We start from the raw sequence: 17,567 nt of genomic DNA, 5'->3' as shown, positions 1-17,567 counted from the left end.
TATAAGATGGGATGATTTTTTTTTTTTAAGCAATCTGGGTTAAGTAACTTGCTCAAGGTTACACGGCCAGTTATTTCTGGGTGTGGTGCTGAGTATCTGAGGCTGGATTTGATCCAGGTCATCCCGACACTGGAGCTGGTGCTCTTACTCACTGAGCCACCTGGCTGCCCCTAAGCAATTGGGGTTAAGTAACTTGCTCAAGGTTACACGGGAGATGGGATGATTTTTAAAAATAAAATTGCATACGGGAGATAAAAAGGAGTAATGCAATCATTCAAATGAGGCACAAAAGGAAGAACTGATACAGAAGCTAGTGGGAGTAGGGGGCTGGTAGTGCTGGAACACTATTCTCATGGGAAATGGGTTAGAGGAGAGGATAAGGGAGGGACTTTTAGAAAAATGTGTAGATTAAGAATCAGGAGGGAGAGGGGACAAAGGGGAAACAGGTAGATTAAGGTGGAGGATGAGGGGAGGGGTAATAAGGGACAGATCAATTAAGGAATAGGACAAGCTAGAGGGTAGAAACAAATCAAACCAGTGAGGAAGGATAGGGCAAAGATAGTGAGAAAAAAAATAGGATGAAGGGAAATATACAAGTAATTTTAACTTAGAATGTGAATGGGATATATCTATAAAATGGAAACTGACAGCAGAATAGATTAAAAATCTGAATTCTACAATATGTCACTTTCAGGAAACAATACAAATAAGAGATACACATAGTGGTAAAATAAGGGGCTGGAGTAGAATTTAGGTATAAAGGGCAGGGGTAGTAGTCATGATTTTAGACAAAGTTACAGTTAAAAGAGATTTAATTAAGAAAAATAGGGAAACTATACTATGTGCCACCAACATTATTCAATATTGTTATAGACCACATAAAATAACTAAACAGTATAAAATAACTCATACCCCAATTGATGAATGGTCAAAGGATATAAACAGGCAGTTTTTTGATGAAGAAATTAAGACTATATGTAACCACATGAAAAAATGTTCTAAATCATTATTGAATAGAGAAATATAAATTAAAATAACTTTGAAACAGCATCTTACATGTACCAGATTGACTAAAATAATAGATACTCTTCAATGGGAACTTCTAAACAAGCTGTGGAATATGATTGTGATAGAACACAGCTGTGATATGAGAAATGATGAGCTGGTTGATTTAGAAAAATTTGGATCTATGAAGGAAGATGCCATCCACCTCCAGAGAAAGAATAGACAAATAGAAATATGCAGATTATGGTCTTACATATATGTGTATGTGAATTTATGTATGTGTATGTATATATGTATATCTACACACACATATGTTTAATTGTAGCCTTCTTGAGGGGTCGGGAGAAAAAACAAAATAAAAAGTGCACAGCAGAGAACAAAAGAAAACCTAGAAGAGAGCACAGAAAAGCTGGGTTGCTCTGAAAACGATGTGTAAGATTTCAAGAAAACATAGGTTTTCGTGATATGGAAATTTTCTTTTTCTCTCCCTTTTCTTGTTTTGTATTTAAGTTTAAAATAAATTTAAAAAAAAAGAAAAAGAAACAACTAATAATTAGTAAAAGGAAATGACAATGATGAAGCATACCAAAATTTCTGGGGTGAAGCTAATGTAGTGCTAAAGGGAAAATTATATCCCTAAAAATGTTAACAAAATAGAAAAAGAAAGAATTAATGAACTAAACAGTAATTTAACAATTAGAAAGTTAATAAGTAAACATACCTAAAATAAACACAAAAAAGGAAATATTAAAAATTAGATAATTTGGAAACAAAAAAAAAACATAAAAATAGGGGAGCTAGGTGGTGCAGTAAATAGAGCACTGGCCCTGGAGTCAGGAGGACCTGGGTTCAGATCCAGCCTCAGACACAACACAAAAAAAACTAGTCATGTGACCTCAGGTAAGTCACTTAACCCCAATTGCCCTACCTACCCCCACTCTGAAAAGCAAAAAATACAAACAAACAAAAAACACCAAGTCCAGACCAAAAAAAAACCCTTAAAAATAATAAATAAAACTAAAAGATGGTCCTCGGAAAGAAAAATTGATAGTTTTAGCTAATCTGATTTTTTAAAAGGTAGAAAATCAAATCGATAAAATAACAAAACAAGGTGAAATCAGAAAAAACTCAGAAGAAATAAAAATAATCAGAACACTTATGCAGTTATATAGTAACAAAACTGAGAAAACAAAAGAAACAAATGAAGTCAAAATCCAGTATTATCCGGGTAATGAGAAATACACTTGAAACAGAAAGACAGTCAGAGTCAGTAAGTCAATAATCATTTCTTAAGTCCCTCCTATGTGTCAGGCACTGTGCTAAGGAAGAACTGAGGATACAAAAAGAGGCAAAAAAACCCCAGTCCATTTTCTCCAGGACCTCACCATCTACTGAGGGAGGCAACAAGCAAACAAATACTCACAAACAAGTTATATATAAAATAAATAGGAAATAATGAAAAGAGGAAAGGCACCAATTAAGATAGATTGGGAAAGGCTTTCTGTAGAACAAAAAGAAAACAGAAAGTAACTATGGGCTGTATATTGACTTAGAAAACTACAAATTAACATTGTTGTATCATGGGTTATTTTGTTTAACTTTTTCCAATTTTAATCCAGTTCTAGTCATATGTGGAAATGATTTTGATACCTCTATTGTAGAAAAGGAGATTTTAGTTGGAGCTTAAAGAATCCAGGAAAGCCAATAGTCAGAAATGAGGAGTGGCTAGGTGGCACAGTGAACAGAGCACTGGTCCTGGAGTCAGGAGGTTCTGAGTTCAAATCTGACCTCAAATCTGACACTTTAACACTTACTAGCCATGTGATCTTGGGCAAGAAACTTAACCCCAACTGCTTTGCCTTCCCCCCTCCAAAAAGCAATAAATAAATGAATGAAAGAAAGGAGGAAGAACATTTCTGGTATAGGAAATACAAATGTCCAGGGCTAAGTGATAGAATGCCTTGTTCACTGAACAGTAAAGAGTTGGATCAAAGAGTACAGGAGGGGGCTAGGTTATGAAAGATTTTGAACACCAAACAGAGGATTTTGTATTTGCTCCTGGATATGACAGGAAGCACTGGAGTTTATTGAGACATGGTTGGACCTGCACTTTAGGAAAACCACTCTAATTTATCATGCTTCAGCTGAGGTAAAAAAGGCAAAGTAGCTATCATGATTTCAGACAAATAAATAGCAAAAACAATCCCAATTAAAAGAGATAAAGAAGAAAACTACATTTTGTTTTTAAAAAATTACCAGAAATAATGAATTAATATCAATGCTAAATATATATGCAATAGCATCTAAATTCTTTTTTTTTTTTTTAATTTTAAACAAGAAGTTTATTTAAACAACAAGATGTTTGACTTGAAGGGAAGACTATCTAGGATCAATTTCTTTATAGTAATTTATCCCTACTGAGAGACAGAGATTGCCCTACATGTAACAGCTACATACAAAAAAGTTATAAAATTGTCCTTGGTTTTACAATGATAAAAGAAAAACATTGAAATTATCCAATCAAACAAGGTATGCAAGGATTTTTTGTGTGTGGTTTTTTTGTTGTTAAACAGTGAGAGCAAAATAACTTACTGGAATATAAAGATAAAAATTGAGCATGCCACTAATGGAGAAAAGGGATATTTTCACAGAACCAGTTTGTTTTTTCCCCTCCCCATCTCCATTTGATGTTGATCAAAACATACCATTGGCCATTTAGTTAAAAAAAAATATGTATTATGCCTCTGCACATACACCAGTTACTTTATGTACAATAAAGGAATGGGGAAGGAAATCAAAGAAGAGAGAAAACTATATTGCAGTAGTCAGGATGTGGATGAACCAAATCTTGGTTTTCTAATTGTGAATGTATTGTTTTCCTTGGGAGCACAGTTCTGAAGTAGAGTTGTAGATTCTCTTTTTAGTAAGCGCCTCCTGTCTGCTGCTGGAATACATCAATTGTATCTTCATCCTCCATTTCCAACTGTGCAGGTGTGTCTGTTTCACTGACTGGTTGCCCATCAAATCGGAATCTGATCTGCCTCATTGACAAACCCTGTCATTTACAATAGGCTTTCATTACTTTACTAAGCAGTGTGTGCCTCTTAATCTTAAATTGCACCACCGAACCATCTTGCCCTGCCACCTTCAAATTAATGTGGTCATTTTCAGTCTTGACTCCTTCCTTCGGCTTTTCGTTGGCCATGGCGAGTCCAGGGGTCTCCTCAGCCGCCACTTCACAAAAGAGGCACCAGGATGGTCTGCTCCAAGGGAATGGAGGGAGATGCAGCAGTGGTAGGAGCAGGAGGAGAAGGAAGATGATGGTGGTGATGGTGAGGAAGATGAGGAGAAGAAGGAGGAGGTGGAGGAGGAGGAGGATGAAGAGGAGGAGGAAGAGAAGGAAGAGCAGCATCTAAATTCTTAAAGGAAAAAGTGAGTTACAGGGGAAAATAGAAAGTAAAACTATAATAGAGGGAGCCTCAATTTACTCCTTTCAGACTTAGATACATTAAAAAAAAAACCCAAAACCAAAAAGTAAAAAGTGACCTAAAAAGAATTTCAGAAAAGTTAGATATGACAGACTAGAAAATATTACATTAAAACAGAAAGGTGTATAAAAATCTGTAAGCTGTGCATGACACTTTCACAAAAATTGACCTTGTATAAGGGCAAAAATACCTCAAAAACAAATGTGGAAAAGCAGAAATATTAATTGAATCTTTTATTGACCACAATGCAATAGAACGGATAGTCAATAAAAGACCTATTTAAAAGATTAAAAATTAAATAAATGACTAAATCCTAAATAGATGGTCAAAGAATAAATCATAGAAACAATAATTAAACTAACAATTAAACATTAAAGATGATAGCAATGAGACAATGTGACAAACCTTTTGGGATTCAGTCAAAGCATTATGGGGAGGCCAGGTAGCACAGCGAGTAAGAGCACCGGCTCCAGTGTTGGGATGACCTGGATCAAATCCGGGCTCAGATACTCAGCACCACACCCAGAAATAACTGGCCATGTAACCTTGAGCAAGTTATTTAACCCCAATTGCTTTAAAAAAAAAAAAGCATTATATAAGAGAAAATTTATATCTAAACACCTTCATCAATAAAAATGAGAAAGAACAGATCAATGAATTGGCCCATATAACTACAAAAATCAGAAAACCAAGAAATTTAGAAACACCAATTAAACAACAAAGTAGAAATCCTGAAAATCATGGAGAGATTATCAAAACTGGAAACAAAAACAATAAACTGAGTTAATACATAAAAGTAGGCAGTGCTTAAAAAAATAAAATAGATAAGGTATCATGATGTTAACTTGATTTTATTTTATTTTATTTTTATTTTTTGCTTTTTTTGGAGGGCAGTTGAGGTTAAGTGACTTGCCCAAAGTCACATGGTTAGTAAGTGTGGCAAGTGTCTGAGGCCAGATTTGAACTCAGGTCCTCCTGATTCCAGGGCCAGTGCTCTATTCACTTCGCCACCTAGCCACCCTTGATTTTTTTTTAAAGAATAAATCCAAATTACATCAGCATTAGCATCACAAAATTCTGAAAAAGAAAAGTGAATTCACAACCAATGAAGAAGAAATGATAGAAATCATTGGGAGCTATTTTGTCCAGTTATATGCCAATAAAACTAACAATTGATATGAAATGGATGAACAAAAACATAAATTTCCCAGATAAACAGAGCAGGAAATAGAATATTTTAAAAACTTTATCTTAGAAAAAGAAATTAAACAAGTTATAAATCAACCTCCAAAGGGGGGAAAAAATCTAGCTAGATGAATTTATAAGCAACTTCCAGCAAACATTTTAAAAGCAATGATTTCTAAAGTGTTTGGGAAAAAAAATTAGGTCTTGATACCTAAACCAGGGAGACTCAAAATAGAGAAAATTACCTGCATAGGCCGATATCCCTAATGAATACTAAGGCAAAAATTTTAAATAAAATATTAGCAAGGAGACAGTAGCAAATAATCACAGAGATTACAAAATCCACAAGCTGGATTTCTATCAGGAAGGCAAAGTTGGTTCAAGATTGAGAAAAATGTAAACATAACTGAACATTTTGTTTAACAACAAAAACAAAAATCATGATTTTATTAATAGATACAAAAAAGCTTTTTACAAGATGCAATATATATCCTATTAAAAACACTAGAAAGCATAGGAATAAAAAGAGCTTTCCTTAATATATTAAGTATCACCTATTTAAAACCCAGATTTAGCATTATCTTTAACAGCAGTAAGCCAGGACTTTCCAATAGAATTAAGGGTAAAGCAAAAGATGTCCATTATCACCACTATTATTTGACATGGTGCTAGAAATGTTAGCTATATTAATAAGACAAGAAAGAAATTAAGGGAATAAGCACTGACAAGGAGCAAACAAAACTATCAATTTTTGCAGAGAATATGATGGTTTACTTAACGCTAGTGTCAAGCTAAAAAAAATGAAACAATTAATTTTGGCAATGTTACAGGATATAAATAAACCCACACAAATCATCAATATTTCTTTTTTTCTTTTTGCAGGGCAATTGGGGTTAAGTGATTTGCCCAAAGTCACATAGCTAGTGTGTCAGTGTCTGCTCTATTCACTGTGCCACCTAGCCACCCCAAATCATCAATATTTCTGTACACAGCATTACCAACAAAATCCAGCAGGAAGACAGAAAAATTCCATTTAAAATATCTACAGATGGTATAAGTACCTGGGAATTTACCTACCAACACACACATAGAAACCATATGCACACAATTACAAAATACTTTTAAATACAGATCTAAATAATTGCAGAAATATTAAATTGCTCATGGAAGACCAAGCCAATGTAACAAAACTGACAATACTTCTTAAATTAATTTACTTAGTCAATGTCATACCAATGAAACTATGAATACAAATCATACCAATGTCATACCATGCCAACAATGTCAGATCAATGAAAATAATCAAAGGATTTCTTTACAGAGCTAGAAAAATAGTAACAAAATTCTTCTGAAGTTATAAAAGTTCAAGAATATCAAAGTAATTAATGGGGAAAAAAGTGAGAAGGGAGCCTAGCTGTATCGGATCTCAAACCATACTACAATAATCAAAATGATTCGGTACTAGGTAAGAGAAAGGCTCATAAATGGAATAGATTGTGTAGACAATATACAGGAACCAATAAGCACAACTACCTAGAAAAGATCCCAGCTCCTTTGGGGGCAAGAACTCACTATTAAAAAAAAAAACCACATTATATTGCATTTTTTTCCAGTCACACGTAAAAACAATTTTAACATTCATTTAAAAAAATTTTTGTGGGGGTGGCTATGTGGCGCAGTGAGTAAAACACCGGCCCCGGAGTTAGGAGGACCCGAGTTCGGTTCTGGCCTCAGACACTTAACACCCACACAAAAAAACTAGCTGTGTAACCTTGGGCAAGTTACTTAACCCCAATTGCCCTCCAAAAAGGCAAAAATAAATAAATAAATACATTTTTGTGTTAAAAATTCTCTTCCTTCCTCCCCACCCCTTTCCTTGAGAAGGCAAGCAATTTCATATAGATCATACATACATATACAGTCTTGCAAAACATATTTCCATATTAGCTATGTTGCAAAAGAAAACACAGACCAAGTGTTTTCTTTTGCAACACAGGTAATTTAAAAATGTACTACATGATTGTACATGTATAACTTACCTCAAATTGCTTGCCTTCTCAAGAAGGGGGAAGAGAAAGAATTTAGAACTCAAAATTTTAAAAAATCTGTTAAAAAATGTTTACATGAAATTGAGAAAAACAGAAAAAGAGAAAGAAAATTTTTCAAAAGTTTGCTTCAATCTGCATTCAGACTCCATCAGTTCTTTCTCTGGAGGTGCTTACATTTTTCATCATAAATCCTTTGGAATTGTCTTGGATCACTATGTTGCTGAGAATGATTAAGTCATTCACAGTTGTTACTGTGTACAATAGTCACCAGGTTCTGTTCACTTCACATCAGTTCATGCTGTCCCAGATTTTTCTGAAATCATCCTGCTTGTCATTTCTTTCTTTCTTTTGCAGGGCAATTGGGGTTAAATGACTTGCCCAAGGTCATATGGCTAGTTTTTGTGTTAAGTGTCTGAGGTCAGTCTCAGGTCCTCCTGACTCCAAGGCGGGTACTCTATTCCCAGAGCCACCTAGCCGCCCTAGTGTTTGTCATTTCTTATAACACCAGTATTCCATCACAATCATGTGTTACAACTTGTTCAGCCACTCCCCAATTGATGGGCATCCCTTCAATTTCCAATTCTTTGCCACCACAAAAATAGCTACCTTAAATATTCTTTAATATATAGGTCCTTTTCCTTTAAAAAAAAAAATCTGGGATACAGATCTAATAGTAGTATCACTAGGTCAAAGGGTAGGTATATAGTTTTGAGCCTGTGGGGCATAAATAACCCATATTTGACAAAAACTGTTGGGAAAACTGGTAAGCAGTCTGGTAGAAACTGACTATAGACCAAGATCTCATACTGTATACCATGATAAGCTTCAAAAAGGTACACAATTTATTTATAAAGTGTGACATCATAAACAAATTAGAGAGGCATGGAAGAAACTGTCAGATCTATGGTTAGAGGAAGAACTCATGAGCAGGCAAGAGACAAAGTTCACAGGCAATTTTATCACATAATTAAAAAATGAGTGCATAAGCAAAATCAATTTTTTCTAAGATCTCATATCTATAATACATAGAGAAATAGATTAAAATTTATAAAAGTCATCCCCCAATTGACAGATAGTCAAGTGATACGAATAGACAGTTTTTAGGGGAAGAAATCCAACCTATTAATAGCCATATTAAAAAAGAAAGCTCTAGGGGCGGCCAGGTAGCACAGCAAGTAAGAGCACTGGCTCCAGGGTTGAGAAGACCTGGAGATCGAATCCCGGGCTCAGACGCTTAGCACCCACCCAGAAACACCTGGCCGTGTAACCTTGAGCAAGTTACTTAACCCCAATTGCTTAAAAAAAAAAAAAAAAGCTCTAGATAACTCATAAATGTAAATTAGAATAACTGAGGTAGACAGACAAGTAAATCTGACAAAAAAAGAAAAATGACAAATGTTAGACTGGCTATGCAAAACCAGATATTTTAATGCACTGCTGGTGGTGATATGAAGTGGTCCAACACTCTGTAATTTGGAAATACACCAAAAAGCTAAGGAAATGGGTATATACCCTTCAACCCAGTTATACTGCTACTGGGTCTATACCCCCAAAAGAACTAAGACTTGTATGAAATGAAGCAGCGAAATGCAGAGAACCAGAAAAATTGATACAACAAATACTTTATATGAAAAGATAATCAACTTTGAAACACTTAGCAACTTTGAGTAACATGATGAACCATAATTCCAAAGGACCTATAATGAAGCATGCTATCAATCTCCAAATAGGTGACGGACTCAATGTGGACTAAAGCTTATTTTTTGTTTTATTTTTGGGACATGGCCAATGCAGAAATTTGTTTTTGTTTGACTATACATGTTTGTAATGGGTTTTGTTTTTCTTGCTTTTTCATGGCAAGGATTGGAGTTGAGGGGGGAGGGAGGAGAGAGAATGTGTACCTAAAAAAAAAAAACCCATGAATTTTTAAAATACAGTATTAGGAAAGTTAGGGAAAGGGCAGGGTCTGGAGGAAAGATAAGAGTTCAGTTTTGGATATGCTGAGTTCCTATAACAGGCAATTGTAGATTCCAGAATGTAGGTCTGAAGAGGTTAGGTCTGCACAAGTAAATCTGAGAGTAATCACTGAAACCATGGGAACTGTTATCACCAAGTGAAACAGTGTAGAGCAAGAACAGGGCCCAGGTCAGAAAGTAATATGTACAGTTTTAGTAAAGGAGACAGAAAAGTAGCAGACAGGGAGGATGAGGACCAGAAGAGAGCAGTGTCATGAAAACCCAGAGAGGAGATAGCATCAAGAAGAGTGATTGACAGTGTTCAAGTATGCAAATAGGATGAGGATTGAAATAAGGCCCTTAGATTTGACAATTAAAAGATTACTACTAACTTCAGAAAGAGTAATTTCTGTTGAATGATGAAGTCAGAAAACAGAGTGCAAAGAATTAAAAGATAGTGAGAGTAAAGGAAGCAGAATCACCTATTTGAGATAGTCTTCCACAAAAGGAGAGATATAGAATTAGTTGATCACAGGATCAAGTGAGGGACGAAGATAGGGGAGACATGGACATAATTATGGACAGCAGAAAAGCATCCAGTAGACAAGAGATAGATTGAAGTTCACGGAGAGAGCAAGAGTGATAGGTGGGGAAATATTCTAGAGGTGATGGGATGGAATGAAATCACTTGTACATATGGAGGGAGAAATGAGACTTGTGAAGCAGGTAGTGGCAGAAAGCATCTCAATGAAGTAAGATGAGAAATAGGAAAGGAGAGGGATTTCTTATGAATGGCTTTCATCAATCTAGATACTGGTTGCATCTTCTCATAACACTTAACATGCTGAACCTGGAAGAAAAGTATGGACACTCCTTGTTCCTCATTACCACTTCAGAATAGACCTGTTACCACCGCTGCAACCTCTCCTTTGAGGTTGACTCTAGCCAAATTTATCACACAATTCAGATGAACTGGCCATCATATTAGGTGACTTAAATAAATTGATGCTGCCTCAAATATTCTAATTTCCTAGTATCTCAATTGTACCTAACTCCCACGATCTACTCCTCCACTCCACCTCAGATACACCATTGAAAAGAGGTCATTCTCTGCCTGATTTCTTACCTAACTTAACCAATGAATGGGTGCTGCCTCAGTCAACTGAGACCTGGGAAAGACCTTAGCTTAAAAAGGCCAAGGTCTCCCACTGCATCCAGGGTCATTTCTAGCCGTCCTGATCTATAGCTTGCCATTGGACCCGGACGGCTCTGAAGGAGAAAATGAGGCTGGTGACTTTGTACAGCCTTCCTCACTTAAATCCAACTCACTTGCATATCATGGCATCATGGTCCTCTTAGAAAACAAAGTGGGGTGGCTAGGTGGCTCAGTGAATAGAGCACCAGCCCTGGAGTCAGGAGGACCTGAGTTCAAATCTGGCCTCAGACACTTGACACAATTACTCACCATGTGACTTTGGGCAAGCCACTTAACCCCAATTGTCCTCCAAAAAGAAAACAAAGGATAAACAATCTTGTTAACAATGATGCTTCAAACTGTCTCTCCTCAAGCCTCCCATACTACCACCTCCCCCCAACTCAGCTGAGAAAATGACCTCATCCTTTACTGAAACAAGAGTCTTGACTTTAAAATCCCTCTTACCTTTAAAATTACTTCCCACCCACTCAACACTGTAAAACTCCTTGATACTATCCCTTTTTCTTCTGGTTTCCAATGGAAAGGCAACCCATTCCCTTACTAAAGTTAACTTTATCACATATGCCCTTGATCAAATCCCTTCTGTTCTTCATTAGCAGACTGTCCCCCAAGTCATCCCCTTGTTGTCATTTTCCATCCCAACTAGTTCCTTGCTGCTTATAAATAGGCCAAAATCTCCCCTCTCCTTCAGAAAACCTTCCCTAAACCCTATGACCTTCAAGCTGTTCATCTCACTCACTTTTCTAACTTATACAATCTAGCGTCAGACTTCATTAACCAACTCAGCCTCTCCAAAGTTACCAAGTCTCTTAACTGCCAAACCCAATAGCTTTTCTGAATTCTCATCTTTGGTCTCCGTTGTGTTTTGTATTGTTGACTACATTTTCTTCCTGGACACTTTCCTTTCAGGGTTTTCATACCACTTCTCATTTCTCCTACCTGTTTCAGTATCCTTTACTTGTTCATTACCTACAGCATGCCCCATGTCTCCAAGGCTGTCTTTGGCCACGTTCTCACACTATACCTTCACTTTGTAACCTCCTAAGTTTCTATGGGTTTGTCACCCCTATGCAGGTGACTACTAGATATATATCTGGGCCTAGTCTATCCCCTAAGTTCAAATCCACCAACTACTGGACATTTCACAATGTGTCACACCTCAAAGTCAACATGCCCCAAATGAAAAATAATTTTCTTTCAATCCAAAGTCACTCATCTTCTAAATTTCCCTATTTCTTTGAGGCACCACCATCCTTCAAATACTAGACTTACAATCTAATCTCAGTGTCATCCACAATTGCTCATTCTCACTCACTTCCCATATCTAATCAGTTAAGAAATCATCTTTTCTACTGCATTTCTCACATCCATCTTCATTTCTTTTCTCACACATCTACCAACTTAGATGCACAAATGTGAACACAAGCTCCTCCAAGAATGTCGGCTGCCTGCTGAAGAAACTCTAGTGGCTTCCTATTACCTCTAGACTCAAATTTGGCCTTTGAAGCTATTAGCTCCAACCTTATACATCCCTGTATTCTGCAGTCCTGCCAAAACTGTGTTCCACACATATACCAGTCCATCTCCTGTCTAGGTTATGGGTGCCACGTGCAAGCTACTCCCCAATCCTTCAATCCTCTTGACCTTGCAGAACCCCATTTCCATAGATTCAGTTCAAGTGCCTTCTTTTACAAAATACCTTTCCTGATCTCAGGTAGTGTCTAAGTCCTTAAATGCTTGACTGATCCATCCCCCTCAAGTCAACTAGCCTCTTCTTCCCCAAAATTACCTTATGTTTTGGGATGCATGCAGGTACGTATATACACATATACATGTGTGCAAATTTGTTCTGATACAATAGGAAACAATTTAAACAGAGCAAATTGATTGCTTATTTATGATTTTCACTGAGAAACAACCAAAAAACATAAAATTACAGCACTTCTTCATAACTCACAAAGCTACAACTCTTCTGACACTCACTTCCACAAGCAAACATCTGGTCTTTTTTTCAAGGTGAAGTGAAATATTTACCATGTATCTTCTGGTACAGTAGCAGCTCTAGGCAGAGGAGGGCTCCTCTGTACCACACCCATCTTCTACCATGGCTTCCAGCCCTGAGGCCTGGAGCTGCAGCCAGCTCAATTTTGCCAGCTTAGTCTTTAAGGGATCATTTAACTTAAATTATGCTGTTTTGATTAGGTTCCTATCTTTTTTTGAGCATTGTACTGGACTCCATTTTTCCATTAAGTCCTATTTAAGAAAGCAGATTGTTACAGTAAAACTAAACACACACACACCCCTGAGGGCAAAGATCATTTCACTCTTCTCTTTTATTGTATTGACAGGACAAAAAGTGATGACATAGTAAAAAAAGAAAAACAACGAACACCACATGGGTTATGATGATAACTACATATGCTGTCCTCACGCTTTAAGTGTGAGGTCCTGTTAAAATGTTCATGGGTGCTTATCACCACCACTGCATGTTCCATTGCGTATTATTATTAAGGATCAAAGTGGAGTCTTAAATGTGACACTATCTTTTTGCTGAGTCATTCTAGCTGTGTCCAACTCTTTGTGATACTATCTAGGGTTTTCTTGGCAATGATACTAGAATGGTTTGCCATTTCCTTCTCCAACTCATTTTACAGATGGAAGAACAGAGGCAAACAGGGTTGTGACTCACCTAGGGTAACACAGCTAGTAAGTATTGGAGGTCAGTTTTGAAATCAGGAGGATGAATCTTCCTGATTCCAAGATCAGTGCTCTATCCAATGCACCACCTAACTGCCTGTGTCTTGTATTTTTTTCCAATTCTAATGACAGGGCCCTTGCACTATTTTCTCCAATTTGCTCCCTTCCTCTTTTCACATGACCCACCCACATTTTTCTGGAATGAAAAACTAACTTTTAAGCTCAGAGCTTTCCAAGGTCAGTCATACAATTTTAATCTTTGAAAGTGACTCACAGACAAATATATAAGAATACAAGTCATTCCCCAATTGACAGTCAATGGATATGAACAGGCAATTTTCAGAGAAAGAATTTAAAGATATCTATAAGCACATGAAGAAATGCTAATCAAAACAACTCTGAGGTACCACATCTCACCAGTCAGATTGGCTAAGATGACAAAACAGGAAAATGACAAATGCTGGAGAGGATGTGGGCAAATTGGAACACTAATGCATTGCTGATGGAGTTGTGACTGATCCAGCCTTTCTGGAGAGCAATCTGGAATTATGCCCACAGGGCTATAAATACTTTCATATCCTTTGACCCAGCAATACCACTCCCAGGGTTATATCCCAAAGAGATCATAGAAGTGGGAGGAAGACCCATGTGTACAAAAATGTTTATTTTTTGTGGTGGCAAAGAATTGGAAATTAAGGGGGTTCCCATCAATTGGGGAATGGCTGAACAAGTTGTGGTATATGCATGTTATGGAATATTATTGTGCTATAAGAAACAAGGAGCAGACGGTCTTCATATTTACCTGGAGAGGCTTATACGAACTGATACTGAGTGCGAAGACTAGAACCAGGAGAAATTTGTACACAATTACAGACACAATGTATGTGTGATGACCAACTTTGAATAGACTGGATTCTTCTCAGCAATTCAGTGATATAAGTCAATCCCAAAAGACTCATGTTGGAAAGAAATAAGTGCATCCAGAGAAAGAACTGAGTTTATATTCAGGTGGAAGCAAAATACCTGATCTTTTTCCTTCTCGTTTGGTTTTATGTCCTCTTTACCATTTTTCATTCCATCTGATTCAATCCGTCTTTATAACCTGACTAATGTATAATATGGAAGTATTTACAGATCCTATACTATATGCCACCATCGGGGGAAGGGGAACAAAATGTGAAACTCAAGAAATTGTGGAATTGAATCCTGTAAACTAGAAGGAAACAAACAAATTAATTTAAAAAAAAAAAGTGACTCAGAAAGAACTGATCAAGTCTAAATGTAGACTGAAGCATACTATTTTCACTTTTGGGGGTTGGTTTTTTTTCTTTTGTTTCTTCTTTTACAACAACATGACTAATGTGGAAATGTTTAACATAATTGCACATGTGTAACATATCAGATTGCCTGCTGTCTTGGGGACAGAGAAAAATTCGGAATTCAAAATCTTGTCAAAAATGAATGTTGAAAACTATCTTTACATGTAATTGGAAAAAAAATACTATTTACATTAAAAAAAGAAAAAAAAGTAACTAAAAAATTCGTGTTTTCAAGGTCTGGTCCCTTCTACAGTCATTTTCATTAGAGGTCTTTACATTTTTTTTCCAACACTATGAATTTTCTTTCCAAGGTCCTTTATCAAATAAAAAGAAACCATGCTTCTGAATTGGTTCTTGTGCCACAACTCAGTTTATATTGCTGAAAAAAAATTTTTTTTTAAATGTGATTCCTTCTTAATGACATCCTGGAATGCTTATTTGCCTTGTGATGGAAAACATTACTTCTACCTACTCTTTTTTGGAAGTTGGAATCCTCAAAGATCACCCAGAACCAGTCCTAACACTTAGAAAACATTAAATATCTTTCCTTGTGTTCCTTTTCACTCTTCTACATGGAGATCTGAAAATCATCCTTGGTCCTAGAGACCAAAAAATTCCTTTACTTTTCCTCTTTAAAGAACCTGATGATCTACTAACACTCCTGTTTCGACTTTTTGGAGGGGGAAAAAAATCACAATCTGTTGGATTTTCTGTACTCTTTACTGATTCCCTTTTGGATAACTTGGCCTTATCTTTCTGGAGAGGAACAATGCTGTTTCTACCATTCCACTTTTGTTTCTTTTTTATCACTGTAGTGGTATCTATATCCTGACACTCTGACTCTAGATCACTGGTTCTACTTAACTGTAACTCTTTCAGATTAGCCACTTCTGAAGAAACCTTTGAGGCTACCTGGGGAACAATGTGGTTGCCTCCATTAACAACTTGCTTCCTTTGCTTTGTGACTGATTTTGGGGTTCCTATGTCATTACTTTTTGATTTTGGGGAAATAAGATGTGCTGGCAATCCTTTCACAGTAGGAGTTTCTATATAAGCCTTCTCACAGGTGGCATGCAAGTTTTTTGTTTGCTGTTCCTTGTACTCTATCTTCTCACAAGCATCTTTTTTCCTGCTTTTGCCAATGGCTGGTGTCACTTCAAGGTCTGTCAATCTTTGCTTTTTTTTATTCTTTTGGGTCTCTGTTTCATCTTTCTTATTTGGCTCCTGGAGACCATCTGTTACTTCTATGGCTTCTGGTCCTTGACCCTTTTTTCTTTTACATGTTCTTCTTGAACTGGTGTTTTGAGGACTTAAGGGAACAGCTGTATCAGACATGCCTTTTCTCTTCATAGCTCTTGACCTATCTTTCTCAAAAGTCACAGCGGCCTCCATATTCTGCTTTTGATCTTTTTTCCCTGTAAAAAATGACAAGAAGACAAAAATATATCTAGTGGTTATATCCCATTATGAATCAACAACTATTTATATGTTGGCTACCTATCATTATGTGAGGGTGTGACTGGATGAAAAAGCATTTATTAAGCATTTAGTATGTGATAAGCACTATGCTAAGTGTGGAGAATAGAAGAAAACAGTTCCTGCTCTCAAACAACTCACACTCTAATTAGGGAGACAATGGTTGCAGGGCAGATGGAAAGGTCCATGAATCTTAAGGGGACAGTTGTGGGGCAGACATCAAGGATTTAAGATTCCTTAAGTTAAAAAAGTACCGTGTTTCCCTGATAATAAGACACTGTCTTATTAATTTTTTGGACAGAAAAACACCAGAGGGCTTATTTTAATGAACATTGACAGCAATTTTAATAAACAGGTAAATGTGAACAAAAAAATGTACCTTTATTCAATAAGCAAATCACTGGGGAAGAACAGGATGACGTGCTCACTGCTGCAGCTCTGATTGGATGCAGCTCGGAGGCCGGAGTGCGTTTCACGGGGAGGGGGGGGGAGGGGAGAGACGGTACATACAGAGGGTACCATAATGTAGCGTGTAGCGCAGGGGATCACCTTCACTACAGTAGCAATCTCAATAGGGCTTATTTTAGAGGAATCATTATCGGGGAAACACGGTATATCAAAAGACAAAGCTAAAGCTAGTCCTGTCCACCTTATCTGATGGAATAAAGTAGTTGACTCCCATTTTCATCCAAGCCCTGGGAGCAGCCAGTAGCTTAGACAAAAAGGAATAACAAAGGAAGAAGGATGCCTCCAGGGAAGGCAGGTCTTACCACCCAGCTCTCCAAGATGGGTGCTGCACAGCCAAAGTCAATAATAAAAGTACACTATTTCCATTTTATAGGTGAAGGGAGCACTGAGGATGTGAGAGGTCATGGTTACACAACTAGCATGAGAAACAGGGTTCAAGGTCATATCTTCTTGACTCCAAGAAGAATATGCTATAAACTACAGAGGTATCAAACATGAGATCTTTGGGATCTATGCAGCCCACAACAGTCTTGAATGGGCCCAAATCAGGTTAAAATGAAATTGGGAAATATTTTAAAAATAAATAAAAAAGAAATGTTACATTTTAAAACTAAGTCAATATGGCCCATAGGAACCTATATGTACAGTTTAGTAGCCTTCATTTCTACTTGAGTTTGGCATCACTGAACTACAGCAAGTTCCAACAGAGG

At 36.8% G+C, this 17,567-nt stretch overlaps 1 protein-coding gene and 1 pseudogene across 1 annotated transcript in view; both read right to left on the bottom strand.

The window, feature by feature from the left end:
- Positions 1-3,313: 3,313 nt before the first annotated feature.
- Positions 3,314-4,417, bottom strand: LOC138151393 (small ubiquitin-related modifier 3 pseudogene; annotated as a pseudogene).
- Positions 3,314-17,567, bottom strand: part of RRP1 (ribosomal RNA processing 1) — a 60,934-nt gene continuing 46,680 nt past the window's right edge. Inside the window, exon 13 of the mRNA XM_069074838.1 lies at positions 3,314-16,328. Within this exon, the coding sequence (XP_068930939.1) occupies positions 15,448-16,328 (881 nt within the window). The 3' untranslated portion in view covers positions 3,314-15,447. The remainder of the gene's footprint in view (positions 16,329-17,567) is intronic.

The sequence above is a fragment of the Petaurus breviceps genome, unplaced genomic scaffold, assembly GCF_028583685.1.
Source record: "Petaurus breviceps papuanus isolate PSGF00001 unplaced genomic scaffold, PetGlider_PUasm1.0 90897, whole genome shotgun sequence".
NCBI classification, from domain to species: Eukaryota; Metazoa; Chordata; class Mammalia; order Diprotodontia; family Petauridae; genus Petaurus; species Petaurus breviceps.
Note: the sequence above shows the minus strand (reverse complement) of the source record. Positions and strands in the feature narration are given on the sequence as shown.